The following is a 19,786-nucleotide window of genomic DNA, read 5'->3' as shown; positions in this document are numbered from 1 at the left end:
CTCTGTGTTCAAGGAATGTAATGAAACTCTTTTTAAATCAATAAACAATAACAAATTATTTCTTAATTGTATATATAATACAATAGTACATTGTTTATTGCATCTATGTTTCCAAACAGCTCCATAGTGCCTCCAAAATTGTGCAGCATACACCAGATAAAGGGCTGACCATAAAAGGACTGGGTCCTCACGTATATTGGGCTGCCCTCGGCTATCAGGTCCAACACTATCATCTTGCCCTTATTAAAAAAAAAGATGGATGACATCATGAGATCAAATTTAAAATCAAATTAAATCAATACTAAAGAAATTTTCATTGTATTGATGAATATCAGCACTAAATGGATGTTGTTATAATTATGTCGCAAAAATACAAATCATGTAGAAATGTTGTTGAAAAATATGTTGCAATTAAAAAGTCTAGTTGTAGAAATTTTGTCAAAAAATAGGCATCTCTTGAGCAATTGTTAACTTTTAATTTGTTTCAACAATTAAATTATGGATTTACTGAATTGAAAGCCTTGGGCTTATAGGAAACCTTTGAGTCTGTTTCCTGGGCAAAACCAGTACTCCTGAGTGAGGATTAACCTGCGACATCATGTCTGAAAGGTGCATAACCCATAAATACATCAATGATAAATGGTATAAACCTGGTTCTGGGAAAACTGGACTTAATGCAAGTGTGTAAAGTGTCATCAAAGATTAGCCTGTGCAGTCTGCAGTCAGGATGACACTTTCCGCTTTATGTAAATTTTCGTTTAAAGGAGGTGTCTTCCAAATGAAAATCGAGTGGATTCAGAAAGGGTTTTCTTAATAAGCCTGTGCCATCTGCATGACATTTTTCTGGGATGACACTTTACCCACATGCTTAAGGCCCAGTTTTTCAAGATTGAGGTATAAATATATTGTTTATAGACAACATAAGCTTAAGTTCTACTTACAATAGGCACTGATGTAAGATAGGCCTTCGTTGGTTCAGGAGTCCAGAATGGACTCTGAAATAGCCAGCCCTGCATCAGCCTGCACAAATATACAGTATTGTTGGTTTCAATATATCATTTCATTGAGTTCATTACTTTTGATAAGAGAAATACATATTTCACAAGCCTTTTCAGTTTCATACATTTTGAAAGGGATTTCCTGAAGAATTAAGCTGGAAAAATAAGATGATTATACTTACGAATTTATCCAAACATCACTTTTCTAGATACTAATTTTGTCATTTGATAAATAACAGCTCTTTCAAGAAAGTGTTCTCAGAGATGTGTTTGCAAATGGATATTTATGTTTCTCATTTAACCCTGTCCAGCTCAGAATTAAAGTGAAATTGCTGTGTGCAACCAGCATAAAACCAGATTAGCCTGTGAGTAACTCGCAGGTTGTTTAGGTTTTATGCTGTTTGCTGCGTATCATGATGTTTGGGTTTGGAAATGATGCCTTAATTTGAATCAAGAAATAAAGGTCTTGAATTAAATTTGTTTTCATAATGGACTACAAAAGCATCAAAATGTGTATCTGAGTGGTAAAGGGTCTATACCATATAGCTTGTGGGTCAGCCGTTGCCATGGCATTATACACTGCACTGCCTGCAGTCTTCAAGTAAGAGGGGGAGCTGAAACAAACACAACTAGAAAGTATATTTTAAGAGATAAGTGCATACTATAGGAGGCTAAATCTGGTAAAACTGGACTTAATGCGTGTGAGTAAAGTGTTGTCCCAGATTAGCCTGGAAGAGACCTCAGTCAAACAAAAAAACCCATAAAACTGGAAAGTGTTGTCCCTCACTTTCATATTCAGACTGGAAAGTGTTGTCCCTCACTATCATATGAAACTGGAAAGTGTTGTCCCGTCACTATCATATGCAGACTGGAAAGTGTTGTCCCTCACTATCATATGCAGACTGGAAAGTGTTGTCCCTCACTATCATATGCAGACTGGAAAGTGTTGTCCCTCACTATCATATGAAACTGGAAAGTGTTGTCCCTCACTATCATATGCAGACTGGAAAGTGTTTTCCCTCACTATCATATGCAGACTGGAAAGTGTTGTCCCTCACTATCATATGAAACTGGAAAGTGTTGTCCCTCACTATCATATGCAGACTGAAAAGTGTTGTCCCTCACTATCCTATGCAGACTGGAAAGTGTTGTCCCTCACTATCATATGCAGACTGAAGTGTTGTCCCTCACTATCCTATGCAGACTGGAAAGTGTTGTCCCTCACTATCCTATGCAGACTGGAAAGTGTTGTCCCTCACTATCATATGCAGACTGGAAAGTGTTATCCCTCACTATCATATGCAGACTGGAAAGTGTTGTCCCTCACTATACTATTCAGACTGCACTGGCTAATCTGGAGCAACGCTTTATGCACATTCTTTAAGCCAAGTTTTCTCAGAACAAGGCTCTATTGTACTTGATAGAGAAATGTCATTTAGATAAATTTGTATAACCCTAAAACATTGAGTTGACAATTTAAGTGAATGAACCAGTCATTGGAAAAATACTTTCATGAGCTGGGTAAGTCGCACTTATCATAACAGTTAATATATTGAATATGACAAGTTCTCAGTTACCTTCAGTATAATAGTCAGGTTTTGGTTATATGTATATTTAATAATGTCATCACCTTCTGTTTATTGTACAAAATGGAATGGTTATTGCCATTTCAATACTAAACTAGAGCTTTGTCACAGGCGTGACAAATACCCCCACATGCCGCATTGACACATAATATTGTGCATGCCGTCTTCACAAAAAAAGCGGACACCATGCTCAATTTTTAAAACACACTAAGTGACCCCGTGACCTAGTTTTTTACCCAGAAAGGCCCATGTTCTAACTTGGCCTTAAGATCATCTCCATAAAACTTCTGACCAAGTTTGGTGAAGATCGGATGTAAACTACTTGAATTAGAGAGCGGACACCATGCTGAATGTTAAATAACACACTAAGTGACCCCGTGACCTAGTTTTAGGCCCCGAATGGCCCATGTTCAAACTTGTCCTAGAGATCATTTAGATAAAACTTGTGACCAAGTTTTGTGAGGTTTGGATGAAAACTACTTGAATTAGAGAGCGGACAACATGGTGAGGTTTAAAACGCACTAAGATACCCCCTGACCTAGTTTTTTACCCGGTATGACCCATATTCAAACTTGAACTAGACATCATCTAGATACAACTTCTGACCAAGTTTGGTGAAGATTGGATGAAAACTACTTGAATTAGAGAGCGGACAACATTGTGATGTTTAAAACGCACTAAGTGACCCTGTGACCTTGTTTTTGACCCGGCATGACCCATATTCAAACTTGCCCTAGACATTATCAAGATACAACTTCTGACCAATTTTGGTGAAGATTGGATGAAAACTACTTGAATTAGAGAGCAGACAACATGCTGAATGTTCAAAACGCACTTAGTGACCCCATGACCTAGTTTTTGACCTGGCAAGGCCCATGTTCGAACTTGGCCTAGACATCATCTAGATACAACTTCTGACCAGGTTTGGTGAAGATCGGATGAAAACTACTTGAATTAGAGAGCAGACAACATGCTGAATGTTCAAAACGCACTAAGTGACCCCATGACCTAGTTTTTGACCTGGCAAGGCCCATGTTCGAACTTGGCCTGGACATCATTTAGATACACATTCTGACCAAGTTTGGTGAAGATCGGATGAAAACTACTTGAATTAGAGAGCGGACACTTAATACAGACCAACAGACATACAGACTGACCGACAAGTTCACTCCTTTATACCCCCCCTAAACTTGGTTTGTGGGGGTATAATAAGGTATATACAGAGATTGTTGGAAAATCAGGCTACACAGCCCACTTTCTTGTACCCCCAATTTTCTAAAGTGGTTTTTGCCATGTTTCAAACATTCCGTTACTTATAACTAGTTAAGTCAGGAAATTTATAAATAGGTTATAATGCCCAACTTACAGTAAGTGAACGTAATTTGTTTATGTATAACACTTCTTCACTCTAACAAATGACTCATAGGAATAAGATAATAAACAATGTTTTTGTCGTGCAGTGAATCTATTACCATAGCAACAGATTTATTCAAATGATACCATTGTTTTGTTTATACATTTTGAACACCATATTCACTCAAAACATTCACATCAATATATTTGTCAGTTTAGACAAAAATTGTATAAAAATATAAATAAATATGATTTTGCTTCTATCATACTCTAGCTTTTTTAAGAAAAATTATGGAAACAGAGCAAATCAATGAATCCAAAATTTAAACACTTGAATGTAACATGAGCATCGTGGTTGGAGATACTGTGAAACCATTTATTTTCGACAGCACAAAATTTCGTCATTTTTATAAAAATGAGGATTTCGTCAGCACTTAAATTCGCCGATTTCTGATTTTGAATTTAAAAAAAATGCGTCAGTCAATATCCGATTTGTGTGTAATACATATTCGAGATCAATCGCAGTTGCGAAAAATCGTGGTACGAATGCGGGAACACACTTGAGAATCACTGCAGGAGGTGGGGCCTGTTTGTCACATGCCAATTAACTAGTCTTTTGTTATCAAGGGGCAGTAATGGACCCTCTTAATGTATGCCATTCACACGTTCATTGTTATGATTAGCGGACAAGTGGGATCGAATAACCGTTAACGAGTGTTTGTAACAACGAAGCCAATTGCCAATTAGTCTTATTCTATAATTATAATTGCCATACTGATAACAATCGTACCTTTTTGTCAATACCGTTTTAAAACTGTTTGTGTTATACGAAAGAGGTTCCAGTTTGTTAAGTGTTTTTTTTAAATAAAATGCTTTTTTATTCTAATATCAACATTAAAATTATAAACTCTATATGTGTGTTTGTTCTTAAAAAGTAAACTACCGGTATATAAATCAATAATGTCAATAATTAAAATATAAATATATTGATACATATAAAATAGTAATAAGTGTGGTTAAACGCAAAGAATCAAACAACAAACAGCAATTAAAATATTCTTTATTAATTTGTGATAAATACGCATGTTAATCACACATCGTCATCTTTTCATTTGGTTTATTGTCTTTCATCGGCATTCGCTGCGTGATGGTTAATATGCAACACCCCTGAAAAACACAATGCACCTAATGGGTAATAAAGTTAAAAACAATTAGCGCTAATTCATTACCATTATACATAAACGAAGTCAACGCATTCGATACAGCTGTACTGCACACGCGTTTTAAAGAAGTGTAACGTGTCAGTTAAGTACCTTGTGTAATCTACATCTTGAAACAGCAGTGAATGTGTGCATGGATTATGTTGGAATTTAATGCCTCATGTTTATGGTAAAGTTTTAAAATATTGTTCAACTTAGTGTTTGTTTTTGTTCAAACATAGAGCATGATTGTTCGTTAGGATCTTAAATTCGCCAATCGGTCGACTGACGAAATTTATGAAAATTAATGCCTGAAGATTAATAATGGTTTCACAGTAGATGCCCCCCCCCCCACCAGATTTTTTGCAACAAAACTGACTATAAGAGTTAATCTTATCATATTTGTGTGACTAAGCCACTTATATAAGTTTTTAGTTGACACAGAATTATGCAGTCAATTAGGAAGTATCAAGCAAATCGGTGAAACAGTTGATGAGTTATTAATTGGAAACCATTTCACAAGTATTGTGACAGTGACCTTGACCTTTGACCTAGTGACCCCAATTTCTATAGGGGGTCATCTACTGTCCAAGGCCTATGCACATGGGAAGTATTAAGCCAATCGGTGTATCAGTTGACAAGTTATTGATCGGAAACTATTTCACACTTAATGTGACAATGACCTTGACCTTTAACCTTGTTACCCCATTGTCAATAGGGGCCATATACTGTCTAAGGCAAAAGCACATGGGAAGTTTCAAGCCAATCAGTCCCAAGTTTGTGTTCACAAGTTATTGATCCGAAACAAACTGGTCTACTGACAGACAGACATCTAGCAAAAACAATATATTCCCTCTTCTTTGAAGTGGGGCATAAACATTCAGATTTTAACTTGTACTATGTTTTAAAACAAGAGCAACGCATAACAGATGCCACGCTTGGCTACGGGTGCAGTTTTAAATAAATGAATTTTTTATATTTTTTTTAGAGGTCACAGTGACCTTGACCTTTGACCTAGTGACCCCAAAATGGGTGTGGCGTATAGAACTCATCAAAGTGCATCTACATATGAAGTTTCAAAGGTGTATGTTGAAGCATTTTGATTTTAGAGCCAATGTTCAAAACCGTAACAAAGGCGGCGGACGTCAAACGGCGGACGACGAGCTGGCTATGACAATACCTCAGGTTTTCTCCAAAAACGCCGAGCTAAAAATGTTAATAATTATTAAGTGATTTTTTTTTGCATTTCAACTGATTTCTGCAGCCCATGGCACACAGTAATTTCCATCCATACCTTGACTTTGGGTCCATCTCATTAAAGGAATCAGCATTGTAAATGTGATCAGTTCCAAACTCATCCTGCATCTGTAAATGATACATGCTGTGTTCCAGAATCCTTCTATAAATATGGAGCATATTTGGCAGTCCTTTTCGACAATTAATAGAAAATAGTTTGAAACACTAAGTTCAATATTTGAGATTAACCTTAAAAAGAAATTGGTCACAGTTTGGCAACGTGTTAATTTTGAAAACAAGACCTGTTTAAGGATGCCAGCAAGCTCAACTTTTATTGTTCTTGTCATAAATTCTGGCTTTCCTTTTCTTAACCTAACATTTGATATTGTATGTAAGTAATCTGGGCTATAAGTTATTTAGTATTTTTTCCATGTGCTAAATATTCTATGAGACATATAGTCCTTGATTTTGATCAGAAACTTTTTCTTTATTTACTTTCAGTGACCTTAGTGTAGTTCCCGAGTCCGTTTCCTGGGACTAGAACCAGAACTTTGTGTCTATGGGGGAAATCTACAGAACGCTCCCACAGAAGGGATCCAACCCATGACCTCCGGATCGCTACAAGAGCTTAAACATGTCTTGAGATGTTGAGATATTAAGCACAAACTATCTGTATCTATTCTATAATCACGACCTTGAACTTGATCACACAAATTTCTTGTGAAATGCATGGGCAGTAAAAATATATGTATATTTTTTTCAATACAAACATCACCAAAAATTCTTCAATACATGCAAACGTTTTTGACAGTGACATGAACATTGATCTCACACATCCCTAATGACATTCCTTGCTAGATTTGGATAAATAACATTAGCTCAATTTGTTAGTGCAATATTGAGCAGAAACCATTTGTCTACAATTTAGTAATCGCCTTCTGTGATCTCAAATGAAGATTCGAAGGAATGCATCGATTTATGCAGTTGCATGACGAAAGCTCAATTCGTTTTGGGGGTTACACAGCAGAATCTTTCTTCTATTTTAAGTACAAATGACATTAACCTTGACCTCATGAATGCCACATGCAACCCTGTCAGGACTGGGCATAAGGTACTTATATTTTAGAATATTTTAATTACATTAGCTCAATCTGTTCTTGAGTCATTGAGCAGTAACATTTTTGAACATTTTTTTATATGGGCTGCGCTCTGTGAAAAGGGGGTTTAATGCATGTTTGTGAAGTGTCGTCCCAGATTAGCCTGTGCAGTCTGCACAGGCTTATCATGGACAACACTTTCCGCCTAAACTGGATTTTTTCTAAGAAGAGACTTTCTGTAAACAAAAAATACCATAAAAGCGGATAGTGTTGTCCCTGAAAGGCCTGTGCGGAGTTAACCCCCTTTTCACAGAGCACGGCTCATATATTAACTGCTGAAGACCTTAAACTTGTTCCGAAACAGCCAATGCTAGGTCTAAATTTTATGAGGCATTAATTTCTTAAGTTTATTTTATGCTGGTTTATAGAGAAATGTCAGTGAATTTAAACTGATAATTCACTGTTTCAAACAGTGGAAAAAAAACAGTGATAATTATTTATAATGTGAAATGATGTCGTTTTAATGACGGTTCAACATTGTTATTTGATAACTCGTGAATTAAAATCGACATTCCATAAAATCCAACAAATATCCTTTACTTAATAACAATACCTCAATTTGGTATCCATAAATTAAGTGGCTTTGATTTTACTAGTTTAAGTAACAGTGACCATGACCTTAAACCCATCCATCCCATACAACATATGAAGTGGGGAATGGGTCTAAATACAAGGTATCTACAGCTGAGGTTCAATGGAAATATCAACATTTGACAATCTGTAAACTGTTTCTATAGCTAATATGTAAATTTTCAATGTGTAAATAGGCCTTAATAATGATCATTTCAGGCTAGAGAAGCACTAGAGTCATTCTGACCTAGCCGCAAACAAACTAACTACCTCTTAGGAAGTAGATAGATTTAATTTCTGAAATATAATGTATTAAATAATTAAATAAGAAAGCCAAGCTGCAATGTTGGGCCAATGTCATATAGTTACCTAAGTGATTAAACGCTCAACAATTGCTTTTGGCAAATATAAATGTTAACACACCTTGATTTATTATTAGCAAATTTTGAGAAGCTTTAAATGAATTGATTTCTGAAAAGCAAACCATGCATACATATGGTGTGAATCATCAAAGTCAAAACAGATAATTTAAGTAATAGCTTTCCTGTACACATACACTGGAAAATTCAATTTGATTTGATCATATGTTAAGCCTTGAAATCAAGACTGTCCAAATTTAAGCATAATAAAATATATTGCATGGCTAAGTCAATCAAAATGCATTTATAAACAAACAAATTTGTTGCATTGATATCCCCCACCAAATAAATTTTGTATATCGATGGTTGCAAAGCCCTTGATACAATGTATACAGTATAATCATAAAAATAATTAAATGTAGGGTAATTGTTTTGATGAATTGCAAATCTCCTCGTTGATATCTTATACACCCCTAAAGTTTCATGTTAAAATCTTGTGGCGTATCTGAGCTATAACCCTGAAAGTTACATGTATATCATACACAAACAAGAAAGGACAAGAACTCTTAGTTAAGAAAGTGTAAAGTTATGGTTTTTGTGGTATTCACATTGATTTCTACACACCCATGAAGATTCATGTTGAAATTTTGTATCATTCTTAAATACAGCCCTGAAAAGTTTCATCATACAAAACAAAAAAACAAAGGGCAATAACTGTTATTTAAGAAAGTGAAGGGTTATGGTTCTTAAGCATTGCACTTCTTCTCATCAATACCTATACACTCATGAAGTTTTATGTTGAAGTCTTGCAAAGTATCTGAGATATAGCACTGAAATGTTACATTAAATAAAAACACTAAGGGCAATAAGTCTTATTAAAGAAAGAGTAGGGTTACGGTTCTTGTGCATGGCACTTCTTGGCATTGATATCTATACACCCATGAAGTTTCATGTTGAAATGTTGTATCATTCTAAAATATAGCCCTGACAGGTTCCATCAAACAACACAACAGACGGCAATAATTGTTATTTAAGAAAGTGAAGGATTATGGTTCTTAAGCATTGCACTTCTCCATATAAATATCAATACACCCATGAAGTTGCATGTTGAAGTCTTGCATGGTGTCGGAGATATAGCCCTGAAAAGTTACCCAAAACAAATTAAAACTAAGGCAATACCTCTTATTAACGAAAGTGTAGGGTTATGGTTCTTGTGCATGGCACTTTTCCGCATTGATATCTATACACATATGAAGCGTCTGAGCCCTAAAACGTTTTGTGACAAATGGATGAAAAGACTGACAGACTTACAGTTTGTATGAACGTTGAGCCAATCTTGTTGAACATAGGGTCTTCAAAATCCAACAGGTATGTACTGCAACATAAAAGTGTAGTATTGGTCATTGACATTTGTAGATCATGGTGGGGCGCGGATATGGTGTGAGTCCAGGGATCAAGACAGCCTCTTTCTGAGAAAACTGGGCTTAATTCTAGTGTGTTAAGTGTCATCTCAGGTTAGCCTGTGCAGTTGGCACAGGCTTATCATGAATAACACTTACCACCTACACTGGATCTTAAAAGAGACTTTCATGAATATTTTTTTTCCATAAAAGCGGAAAGTGTTGTCAATTATAAGCCTTTGCAGACTACACAGGCAAATTGGGGAAGACACTTTACAAACATGCCTTAAGCCCTGTTTTCCAAGAATGAGTCTCCAGAGGTCCCAGGTGTGATACCCAAATTTGGAGCAATCTTAAGATTTGAAATGAGCCGTGCTCTGTGTAAAGGGGATTTAATGCTGGTGCATAGAGTGCTGTCCCAGATTACCATGTGCAGTCCGCCCAGGCTAATCCGGGACAACACTTTCCGCTTTTATGATATTTTTGATTAAAGGGAATCCCTTCTCAGCAAATTTACTGCATTTTTGCAGACTGCACAGGCTAATCTGGGACGACACTTACGCACAAGCATTAAACCCCCTCTTCACAGAGCACGGCTCAAATTTATAAACCTAGTGCAGGTTCCACCCAGAACATGGACTACCAATCAGCCCTAAGTTGCATTTGAAAGCAATATAAAAGGGCAAATTTACCACTGGAAATGTAGAGGATATTTGTTGTATTTGGTAGAAAATCTATTTTAAGTCACTAGTGATTAAAGAAAACAAGACTATTGCCAAGCAATATATGTCCCCTATCGGCTCCACCATTGTCAGATTTATATATATATATATATATATGCCATAGCAACCAGAATTCTTGACGTAGGAACAAAATGAATAGACGTGCATAATCTCCATATTGCCATCTGACCATGTTTCAAGTTTTATGAAAAAATATGAAGAACTTTTAAAGTTATCGCAGGATCTAGAAAAGTGTGACAGACAGACTCACAGACGCACAGAGCGCAAACCATATGTCCCCTACGGTGAAACTGGTAGGGGACAATAATATTTTCACAAGTGACACGGCCAAGAGTAATTTTTTTTCTATGATCACAAGTGACTTAAAATGATATCCCACCAAATCCTATTTTCTTTTTACTTTATGCTTACAAATGAATATTTATGTATATTTGCTGAAAAAATGACATTGTAACGTAATGAAAACGATGTCATTTCACAGCATAACAGTGGAAATAAACGATAATTTTCGTTGTTAATTTTCACTCTTTGAAACAGTGAATTATCAGTTTTAATTCACTGATATTTTCTATCAAATCTATAAACCACTGGAATTCATACAATAAAGTACCATAATGCTCCTCATAAGCATTTCATGAAAGATGACTCTTATAAATATCAGACACAACTAAAATTGTGTCTTTAGCAGTAATGTAGTTTGAAGCACAGTACTGCAAAGACATATGACTAGCGTCATGCAAAAATGGGTCTTATGTCATATGCGGCCAAAATAAATCCAGATCAGCCAGCGCAGTCTGGCCATAAGCTTCTCTGTTAGCTACAAAGTCAAGTAAGGCGATGTGGTCCTATCAACGGACAGGGTAGCTCCTGACCAGAGTGCCTGAATATGCTAACTGGAGCTACGCTGGTCACATGCGGCATTAGACCCATTTTTGCATGACATGACTCATGCAATATTGTGAAAAGGTGAATGTAACAAATATGAAATACAAGAAAGACAATATCAGAGTTTGCAGTTTGAAATAGTACACATACAATAACGAAGAAGAACTCAAACACTTTTGAAAATATTGCTGTGAATGTGGAAAAACTGCATTCAGCACAAATGCCTTTAAAGGGAGATTATACCATTTTTTCAAATATTTATGAATTTATATAAATGTGTAAAAAACTTATCATACATATATTTCAATATAAATTAAAATAAAAGTTAAGAAGAACATGTGTTGAAAAATGCAAAATAAGCAAGATAGTTAATTCTGAAATCGAAAATGTCTGTACAGTCGAATTCCCCAGCATGTATACTATCATGCATGTACGATGTGAATCTAAATAAAGTTTTAATACTGATCATTTTAATTTCCTGCAACCATATTTATTCATCCGACACACAAACACTTACTCCAATCCTAATAAAAAGACGAGTGCTTCTGTTATTGTAGGAAAATATGTATGAAATATCTTTGTCAAAATCGGCTTGGGGCGCTTATTTGTCTTTGCTGCACTTTAAGAAATTTGTCTTCAATGTATAATTTTTATACCACAGGTAGGGTGGCATATAGCAGTTGAATTGTCTGTGAGTCCATATGTCTGTCTGCCTGTCAGTCTGTGTGTCCGTCCGAAAACTTTAACATTGGCCATATTTTTTGCAATATTGAAGATATATAGCAACTTGATATTTGGCATGCATGTGTATCTCATGGAGCTGCACAATTTGATTGGTGAAAGGTCAAGGTCATCCTTCAAGGTCAAAGGTTAATTTTTTTTAATTAATTCAAAGCGACGCAGTTGTGGGCATAGTGTTTCTGACAAACACATCTCTTGTTCTTGCCTATTTTGTGTTATTGTAACATATTTTAATCAGTATATTACAATTTAACACATACAAAAATCTTATAATCCTTTTTAATGTTCTCAACAAAAAGCATGTTCAGACTACAAAGGCTGATAAACAATAAAAACTTCAATATACAGGTGCATTATGTTAAGAAGTAGTTTCTTGAAACATAAACTACCATACAAGTGGAAAGTGTCAACCTTGTTTTCCAACAATCCTAATAACAGACATAATTGACTCCACACATCCCCTTATTTTGAAGAAAGGAATAATGAAACTGGTACACAAGCTAAAGGTTGCATGCTCTATTACAAATGATCAACGACTCAATCTTGCCAAATGGCACAAAACAATTCAGATCACACTTAATGTAAGAGTTCAATCATAAAATCATGGTGACCCTAAACTATGGATATGTCTAGTACATGTCTAGAACATGACTAGAACATGACTTGAACATGACTAGAACATGACTTGAAAATTGCTAGAACATGTCAAGAACAAGAACATGGCTTATATCCCTGAAGTGCTTTGTGAGTTAAGTCCAAGGGCAAATAACTCCGGAATGTGAGTATCATTTAATTTTATCATGTCAATCGCTTGAGAGGCAGTAGTTAGCTTAAACAAATTTTGACATTTTACGTGGACTGACCAAATGACAACAGGTTTTTACTGACACATATATATCCTCTAATTTGTGGGGTATAAATATTATCAGACCCCTTGACTACACAATTCCCCAATTGTAAACTTTAGTCTCAACAAAAGTATTTGATGTAAATATGACTGTTAAAATAATAAAAATAAAGATTTCAGTGCAAAATTATATTTTTCCTCTAGAATATTACATACATACGAAGAAAAATACATACATACATTTAAAACTTTTCATAAAGTATAAAGTATTTCATAAACAATAGCTGTTATAATTTAACTTCAACTTCTTTTATCTAGATACTTACAATTAAGACTGAAAACTCCAGGTGTCAGGTTGCTGAATAAAATTAATCAAATGTCTAATTCTTTATGTTAGACTTACCAGCAATAAGAGCTATTAAACCCTCCCCAATCCGACAGTCGACTAACGCTTGCGTTTGGGTACAACCTTAGAACAGAAAGGTGTGAAATATAATGTTATATGTGCATGTTCAAACAAAGCTTAATTATGAGTACTTACCAGCAATAAGTGCTATCGAAACCATTCCAATCAGAAAGTTGACTCACGCTTGCATTAGGGTACAGCCTTAGAACAAAAAGGTGTGAAATCTAAGATTATATGAACACTTACAAACAAAGGTTTGATATGAGTACTTAGTGTAACTTGTCTAATACTTAACACTTGCGATTTACCAATATGATGCCTCATGTGTACTAAGACAAAAGCATCCTTTCAAGTAACTATTACATGTTAGAAAAGGGCAAAAAAGACACAAGCAGAACAGGCCACCAAGGTCCTTGTATCAATAAAGTGACCAAATAGTCACAGGCTCAGGCAATTATCATCCTCAACTTAAATGGCAAAATGCCTAGGATTCAAACCTAAAGAACATATTTTTATACACAAAAAAAAAGTTAAGGTAGTGTTTAGGTAACACATTGTTTCATAACTCATGAAAATATTACAATTTTAAAATCAAATGAAAATGTTGTCTAATAATACACGTTTTTACAAAACCGCTAACATTGCAAATTTGTTATTGTGTTGAAAAGAGGAATAATGTAACTACAGAAATTAAGATTATATCACCATGTCCACACTTGAGACATACTTTGTGAAAACCAGATTAGCCTGTGGAGTCCGCACAAGTTAATCTGGGACAAAAGTTCTCGCTCAGGCTTGAATTTCATCATGAAAGTAGAAAGTGTTGTCCTTCATCAGCCTTTAAAAACTGCACAGGCCAATCTGGGACAACCCTTTAATAGTTCATGCTTTCAGCCTGTTTTCAAAAAGCGCTGATCAATAAAAGGCTAGTTACATAATTTTCTATAGAATACATGACAAAACAAACAACATACAATATACACAAACATTATTACAACTTGAGTCACTGCCTAAGAGAAATTATACAGTCGAAACTGACCTAACGGTCACATGAATTTACCGGTCACCTGCAGACAACGGTCAGTCTGGAAATCCCCCGACGAAAAACACTCTATATTACACCTGAATTTAACCGCCACCTGTCCATATCGGCCAACGGCCACTATATTCAACTCCGAAATTCATGTTTGAACTGAAATCAACAGTCACGCGTCAGGCGTCTCGAGTCGTGAAAATTAAAAACACTGCACATCATTTTTTCGTCTATTTTGCGATTAAAGCGTTTGATAGCGGTTATTGCCTTTGATATTATAAAAGCGGCCCGCTGCGAGTAAACAAATAATATTAAGGTGTTGAGAAGGTGTGTTTTCCGGGATTTATTGTGGGGGCTTCTTCAACAGAAAATATGTTAGAGTTTTTGACACGTTTAAAGTAATAATCGCTCATTAAATGACCGCTAATAAGTACATTGTACTTACAACATTGAAAATAACATTTTCGGATCATTCTTCAAAAGAGCTTTCTAGCGTTCACAACACTTTTAAAAGCAATCGGAATAATAAATCACGGAATAACAATGAGTGGTTAACGTAAGTTCATCACATTAGAGGAGCAAGTCAAGTGTTTGAAACTGTTTAAATCTCGAAAGAGTTCGCGTGTAATAGCAAGTGAGCTCTGTGTTGGACGTACGCAAGTGCAGAGTGTGCTTAAGCGTAAGCGAGAAATTATGGAGGAGTATGAATCGAATGCAAATGTGAGTTTGAAGCATTGTATGTTTGTTGAATTAAAATGTTTTTTGTGTGATGTTTGCGTACGAATAAATTTTAACAAACTTTTTGCGTCTTTTTCTTTGAATTAGAACGGTACAATATCCCCGTACTATCGGTCTTTGAAAGCGAATCCGCTTTTTAGACTGGGTGGGGTAACGACGTAGCAATACTACCAACTGACAAACCATCTTAAAATTGTGATCCGAATTCAACGGTCACCTGTGGACAACGGTCACTTTGGTCATTTTCCTTGACTGACCGCTGAATTCAGGTTTGACTGTAATTTCTATCTCCTAACTGATGATTGACTGACCGCTGAATTCAGGTTTGACTGTAATTTCTATCTCCTAACTGATGATTGACTGACCGCTGAATTCAGGTTTGACTGTAATTTCTATCTCCTAACTGATGATGAGTTTGGCCACAAGTCAGAAGTAAAATATTGAAAATTAAAATAATTTAAAAATAAATGAAACTTTTTGTCTGAAAAAACAAACAATAAAAATTGAATAATAAACAATAATATTGGAAGTCTGTTAATTGCATACAGACTACATACACTCCCCTACCTGGTGAAGTTTTCAGGCACAAGTCCGGAGAACCCTGGTAAGACTGGTATCATACCGAGGTCCCTCATACGTGCCAGTATCTGGTGCTGCAAGGCAAGCTGGTTGTCTATCCAGGACTGGGGCAGGGGCCCTCCCCAACCATGCATGTTACCCATCCGGGACCTGAAATATGGGAACCAAAAAATTAACTTTAGCTTTGCACAGTCTCATCTGGGATAACACTTTATGCACATGCATTAAACCAGGTTTTCCCAGCGCAAGACCCTCCCCAACCATGCATTACCCATCTGTGACCTGAAATACACAAGCCAAAATGAGTTCTGTGTTTGGAAAATGGGGTTCAATTCATGTGCGTAAAGTGTCGTTCCAGATAAGCGCGTGCAGTCCACACAGGCTAATCAGGGATGACACATTCCATCTTATCTGGATTTTCAATGAGTGCAGACTGCACTGGCTAACCTGAAATGACACTTAATGCATATGAATTAAACCTTGCTTTCCCAATCAGGACTTAAATGTACAAAAAATTGTAACAACTGGAAAAACAAGCATGGTATGCAACGTTTAATGACTGCATAAGCAGTTCATAACAAAACAAGAAAGAATTATGACATAGCTAAACAAGAGCACCGCCTTGCGGGTGCAGACCGCTCATCTATTTTCTTTTTAAAGGTGAAGGGACTCTCAATTTCAATCACAAAGGAGGGAGGGGTGGAGTGTGGGGGTGTGGACATTTATTACATTACCTTCCAAATTGCGGATAAAAAAATGCAAAAAAAAATGCACAAAAAAAAATTCCAGGAGGGGGGGGGGGGGGGGGGGGGGGGGGAAAGGATTCTTGGGTGCTACGGTATTTCAAAAAAAAAAAAAAAAAATTAATAAATATTTGTGTTTTTTGTGTTTTGTGTTTTTTAACCGTTTCCAAAAAAATAATTGGTGGGGGGTGGGGTGGGGGTGGGGGGGTATAGTGTGAAGGTGTGGTGGTCATTTGTGATATGATCTTAAAAAAAAAAAAAAATTAGGGGGGGGGGGATTCGGGGGGGGGGGGGGGGAGGGGGGATGGTTTGGGTGGAGTCTGTTGTGGTATGTCAGGTAAGAGTAGTTTTGTCAAAGTATCAATCAAACCTAATCATAAATAAAGAAGTTATGGCAATTTTAGCAAAATTTTATCATTTGACCTTGAGAGTCAAGGTCATTCAAAGGTCAAGGTAAAATTCAACTTGCCAGGTACAGTAACCTCATGATAGCATGAAAGTATTTGAAGTTTGAAAGCAATAGCCTTGATACTTTAGAAGTAAAGTGGATCGAAACACAAAATTTAACCATATATTCAAAGTTACTAAGTCAAAAAAGGGCCATAATTCCGTAAAAATGACAACCAGAGTTATGCAACTTGTCCTTTTACTGTAGCTGTAACTAGGCGTAAAACTTAGTATAGTGTAACCTGTACATAAAGGTTGCGGTTAATTATGTTTTGGTTTGTCCCAAGCGGAAGTCATTCGCTTGTCAGTTTTTTCACATATTCAGTGAGTAAACTGTGTTTAGTTAGTCATTTGTATGTATTTGTTCATGTTGTATGTTTGTATCATTGTATGATGCAGTATGTGTAGGAAGTTATATCTGTGCAAGATGATGTATTGTTTTAACTTGTTTGATATTAATTATAGTGCTTTGATTCTGCAAGATGATGTATTGTTTTAACTTGTTTTAATATTAATTATAGTGCTTTGATTCTTGTGTGTATGCGTATTGTCATATACTCTTGAGGGGAACCACACATGTTTTAATAAATGTATGTTGTGTTGTATATTTTCAGGACGTCATCTTCTACTTCTGACTTCCTATAAACAAGGCTTAAGCTATATGAATATTGATTGTATTCAGGGAATAAAGTATATTGTAACTTGCTTGTTACAAGTACAAGTTATTAGAAATACCCCGCGTGACAGGAGGTTACATACCCTTATGATAGTTTGCCAGTGTTCCAAGGATGAAAGCCATATCTATGATACTTTAGGGGTAAAGTGGACCAAAACACAAAACTTAACCAAATTTTCAATTTTCTAAGTACAAAGGGCCCATAATTCCGTCCAAATGCCAGTCAGAGTTACATAACTTTGCCTGCACAGTCCTCTTATGATAGTTAATAAGTGTTGCAAGTATGAAAGCAATAGCTTTGATACTGTAGGAATAAAGTGGACCTAAACACAAAACATAACCACATATGTGATAAATCTGCAAACTGTTAATTTGACGACGTCACGTAAAAGAGAACAATCGTTGATGTACAGTTTAAATTCCGTGCTTGATTTAAAAAGTATTATTACCCAAACACTTATTAAGAAAACAACATATTGAATTACCTAGCATATCTCAATCAAATATCTCAGATAACCGAAAACAATAGAGAATGTCGGCAATGACATTCAGATAGGACCGATTTCTGATTAAAAATGTAAAATAATCGTTGGTACTTGAATTCGTGGTTCAGCGGAACAACGAAATCCACGAAAATTCATACCACACGAAATTAAATGGTTTTACAGTATTTAGGAAAGTGTTCATTCCTCCGCAGTGCTTGTTAAATGGTATATTTCTTTTCATTTAAATAGCAACCATTACTATAAGTGCTTTAAAAATTCGCAAATAAGATGCACATTCTCTCTTGTATAAAAAAGAATTTTTTTTTTTTTGTTTACAGTTTAACTGAGACATGCATGATGATCCAGTGCAATAATTAAATAATACAGACTAATTATAAAACAAATTCCATCTGTGGAAGCTTAAATACAATTACACATACACACATAAAGCCATAATGAAAACAAGAGCACCGCCTTGCGGGTGCAGACCGCTCATCTATTTTCTTTTTAAAGGTGAACGGACTTTCATTTTCAATCACAAAGGAGGGAGGAGTGGAGTGAAGAGGGGTGTATAGTGTGGGGTTGTGGACATTTATTACATTATCTTCCAAAAAAGCGAAAAAAAAAAAAAAATGGGGGGGGGGGTATAGTGTGAGGGTGTGGTGAGATGATCTTAAAAAAAAAAAAAAAAAAAAAATCAAAAAAAAAAATTGGGGGGGGGGGGTGGGGGTGGGGTGGGGGGGGTGGGGTGGGGGGTATAGTGTGAGGGTGTGGTGGTCATTTGTGAGATGATCTTAAAAAAAAAAAAAAAAAAAAAAAAAAAATAGGGGGGGGGGGAGGGGGGGAGGGGGGGGGGGGAGGGCACGGGGGATGGTTTGGGTGAAGTCTATTGTGGTATGTCAGGTAAGAGTAGTTTCATCAAAGTATCAATCAAATCTAATCATAAATAAAGAAGTTATGGCAATTTTAGCAAAATTTAATAATTTGACCTTGAGAGTCAAGGTCATTCAAAGGTCAAAGTAAAATTCAAGTTGCCAGGTACAGTAACCTCATGATAGCATGTAAGTATTTGAAGTTTGAAAGCAATAGCCTTGATACTTCGAGTGGATCGAAACACAAAATTTAACCATATATTAAAAGTTACTAAGTCAAAAAAGGGCCATAATTCCGTAACAATGACAACCAGAGTTATGCAACTTGTCCTTTTACTGTACCCTTATGATAGTTTGTGAGTGTTCCAAGTATGAAAGCAATATCTATGATACTTTAGGGGTAAAGTGGACCAAAACATAAATCTTAACCAAATTTTCAATTTTCTAAGTATAAAGGGCCCATAATTCCGTCCAAATGCCAGTCAGAGTTACATAACTTTGCCTGCACCGTCCCCTTATGATAGTTCATAAATCTTGCAAGTATGAAAGCAATAGCTTTGATACTGTAGGAATAAAGTGGACCTAAACACAAAACTTAATCAAATTTTCAATTTTCTAAGTATAAAAAGGGCACATAATTCTGTCAAAATGCCAGTCAGAGTTACATTACTTTGCCTGCACAGTCCCCTTATGATAGTTAGTAAGTGTTGCAAGTATGAAAGCAATAGCTTTG

General features: G+C 35.9%; 1 protein-coding gene across 4 annotated transcripts in view; it reads right to left on the bottom strand.

The window, feature by feature from the left end:
- LOC127837779 (alpha-N-acetylglucosaminidase-like) overlaps positions 1-19,786 on the bottom strand; it is a 59,312-nt gene that overhangs the window by 25,393 nt on the left and 14,133 nt on the right. For 3 of the 4 annotated variants that reach the window (XM_052365153.1, XM_052365152.1, XM_052365150.1), the window contains exons 7-13: positions 15,819-15,980; positions 13,478-13,543; positions 9,770-9,833; positions 6,431-6,501; positions 1,538-1,612; positions 942-1,020; positions 90-239 (exon numbers count right to left, since the gene is read on the bottom strand). In XM_052365153.1, the coding sequence (XP_052221113.1) occupies positions 90-239; positions 942-1,020; positions 1,538-1,612; positions 6,431-6,501; positions 9,770-9,833; positions 13,478-13,543; positions 15,819-15,980 (667 nt within the window). Of the gene's footprint in view, positions 1-89; positions 240-941; positions 1,021-1,537; positions 1,613-6,430; positions 6,502-9,769; positions 9,834-13,477; positions 13,544-13,615; positions 13,682-15,818; positions 15,981-19,786 lie in introns of all 4 variants that reach the window. The other variant, XM_052365151.1, reaches the window with a different exon arrangement.

The sequence above is a fragment of the Dreissena polymorpha genome, chromosome 7 (genome assembly GCF_020536995.1).
Source record: "Dreissena polymorpha isolate Duluth1 chromosome 7, UMN_Dpol_1.0, whole genome shotgun sequence".
Taxonomy (NCBI): domain Eukaryota; kingdom Metazoa; phylum Mollusca; class Bivalvia; order Myida; family Dreissenidae; genus Dreissena; species Dreissena polymorpha.
Note: the sequence above shows the minus strand (reverse complement) of the source record. Positions and strands in the feature narration are given on the sequence as shown.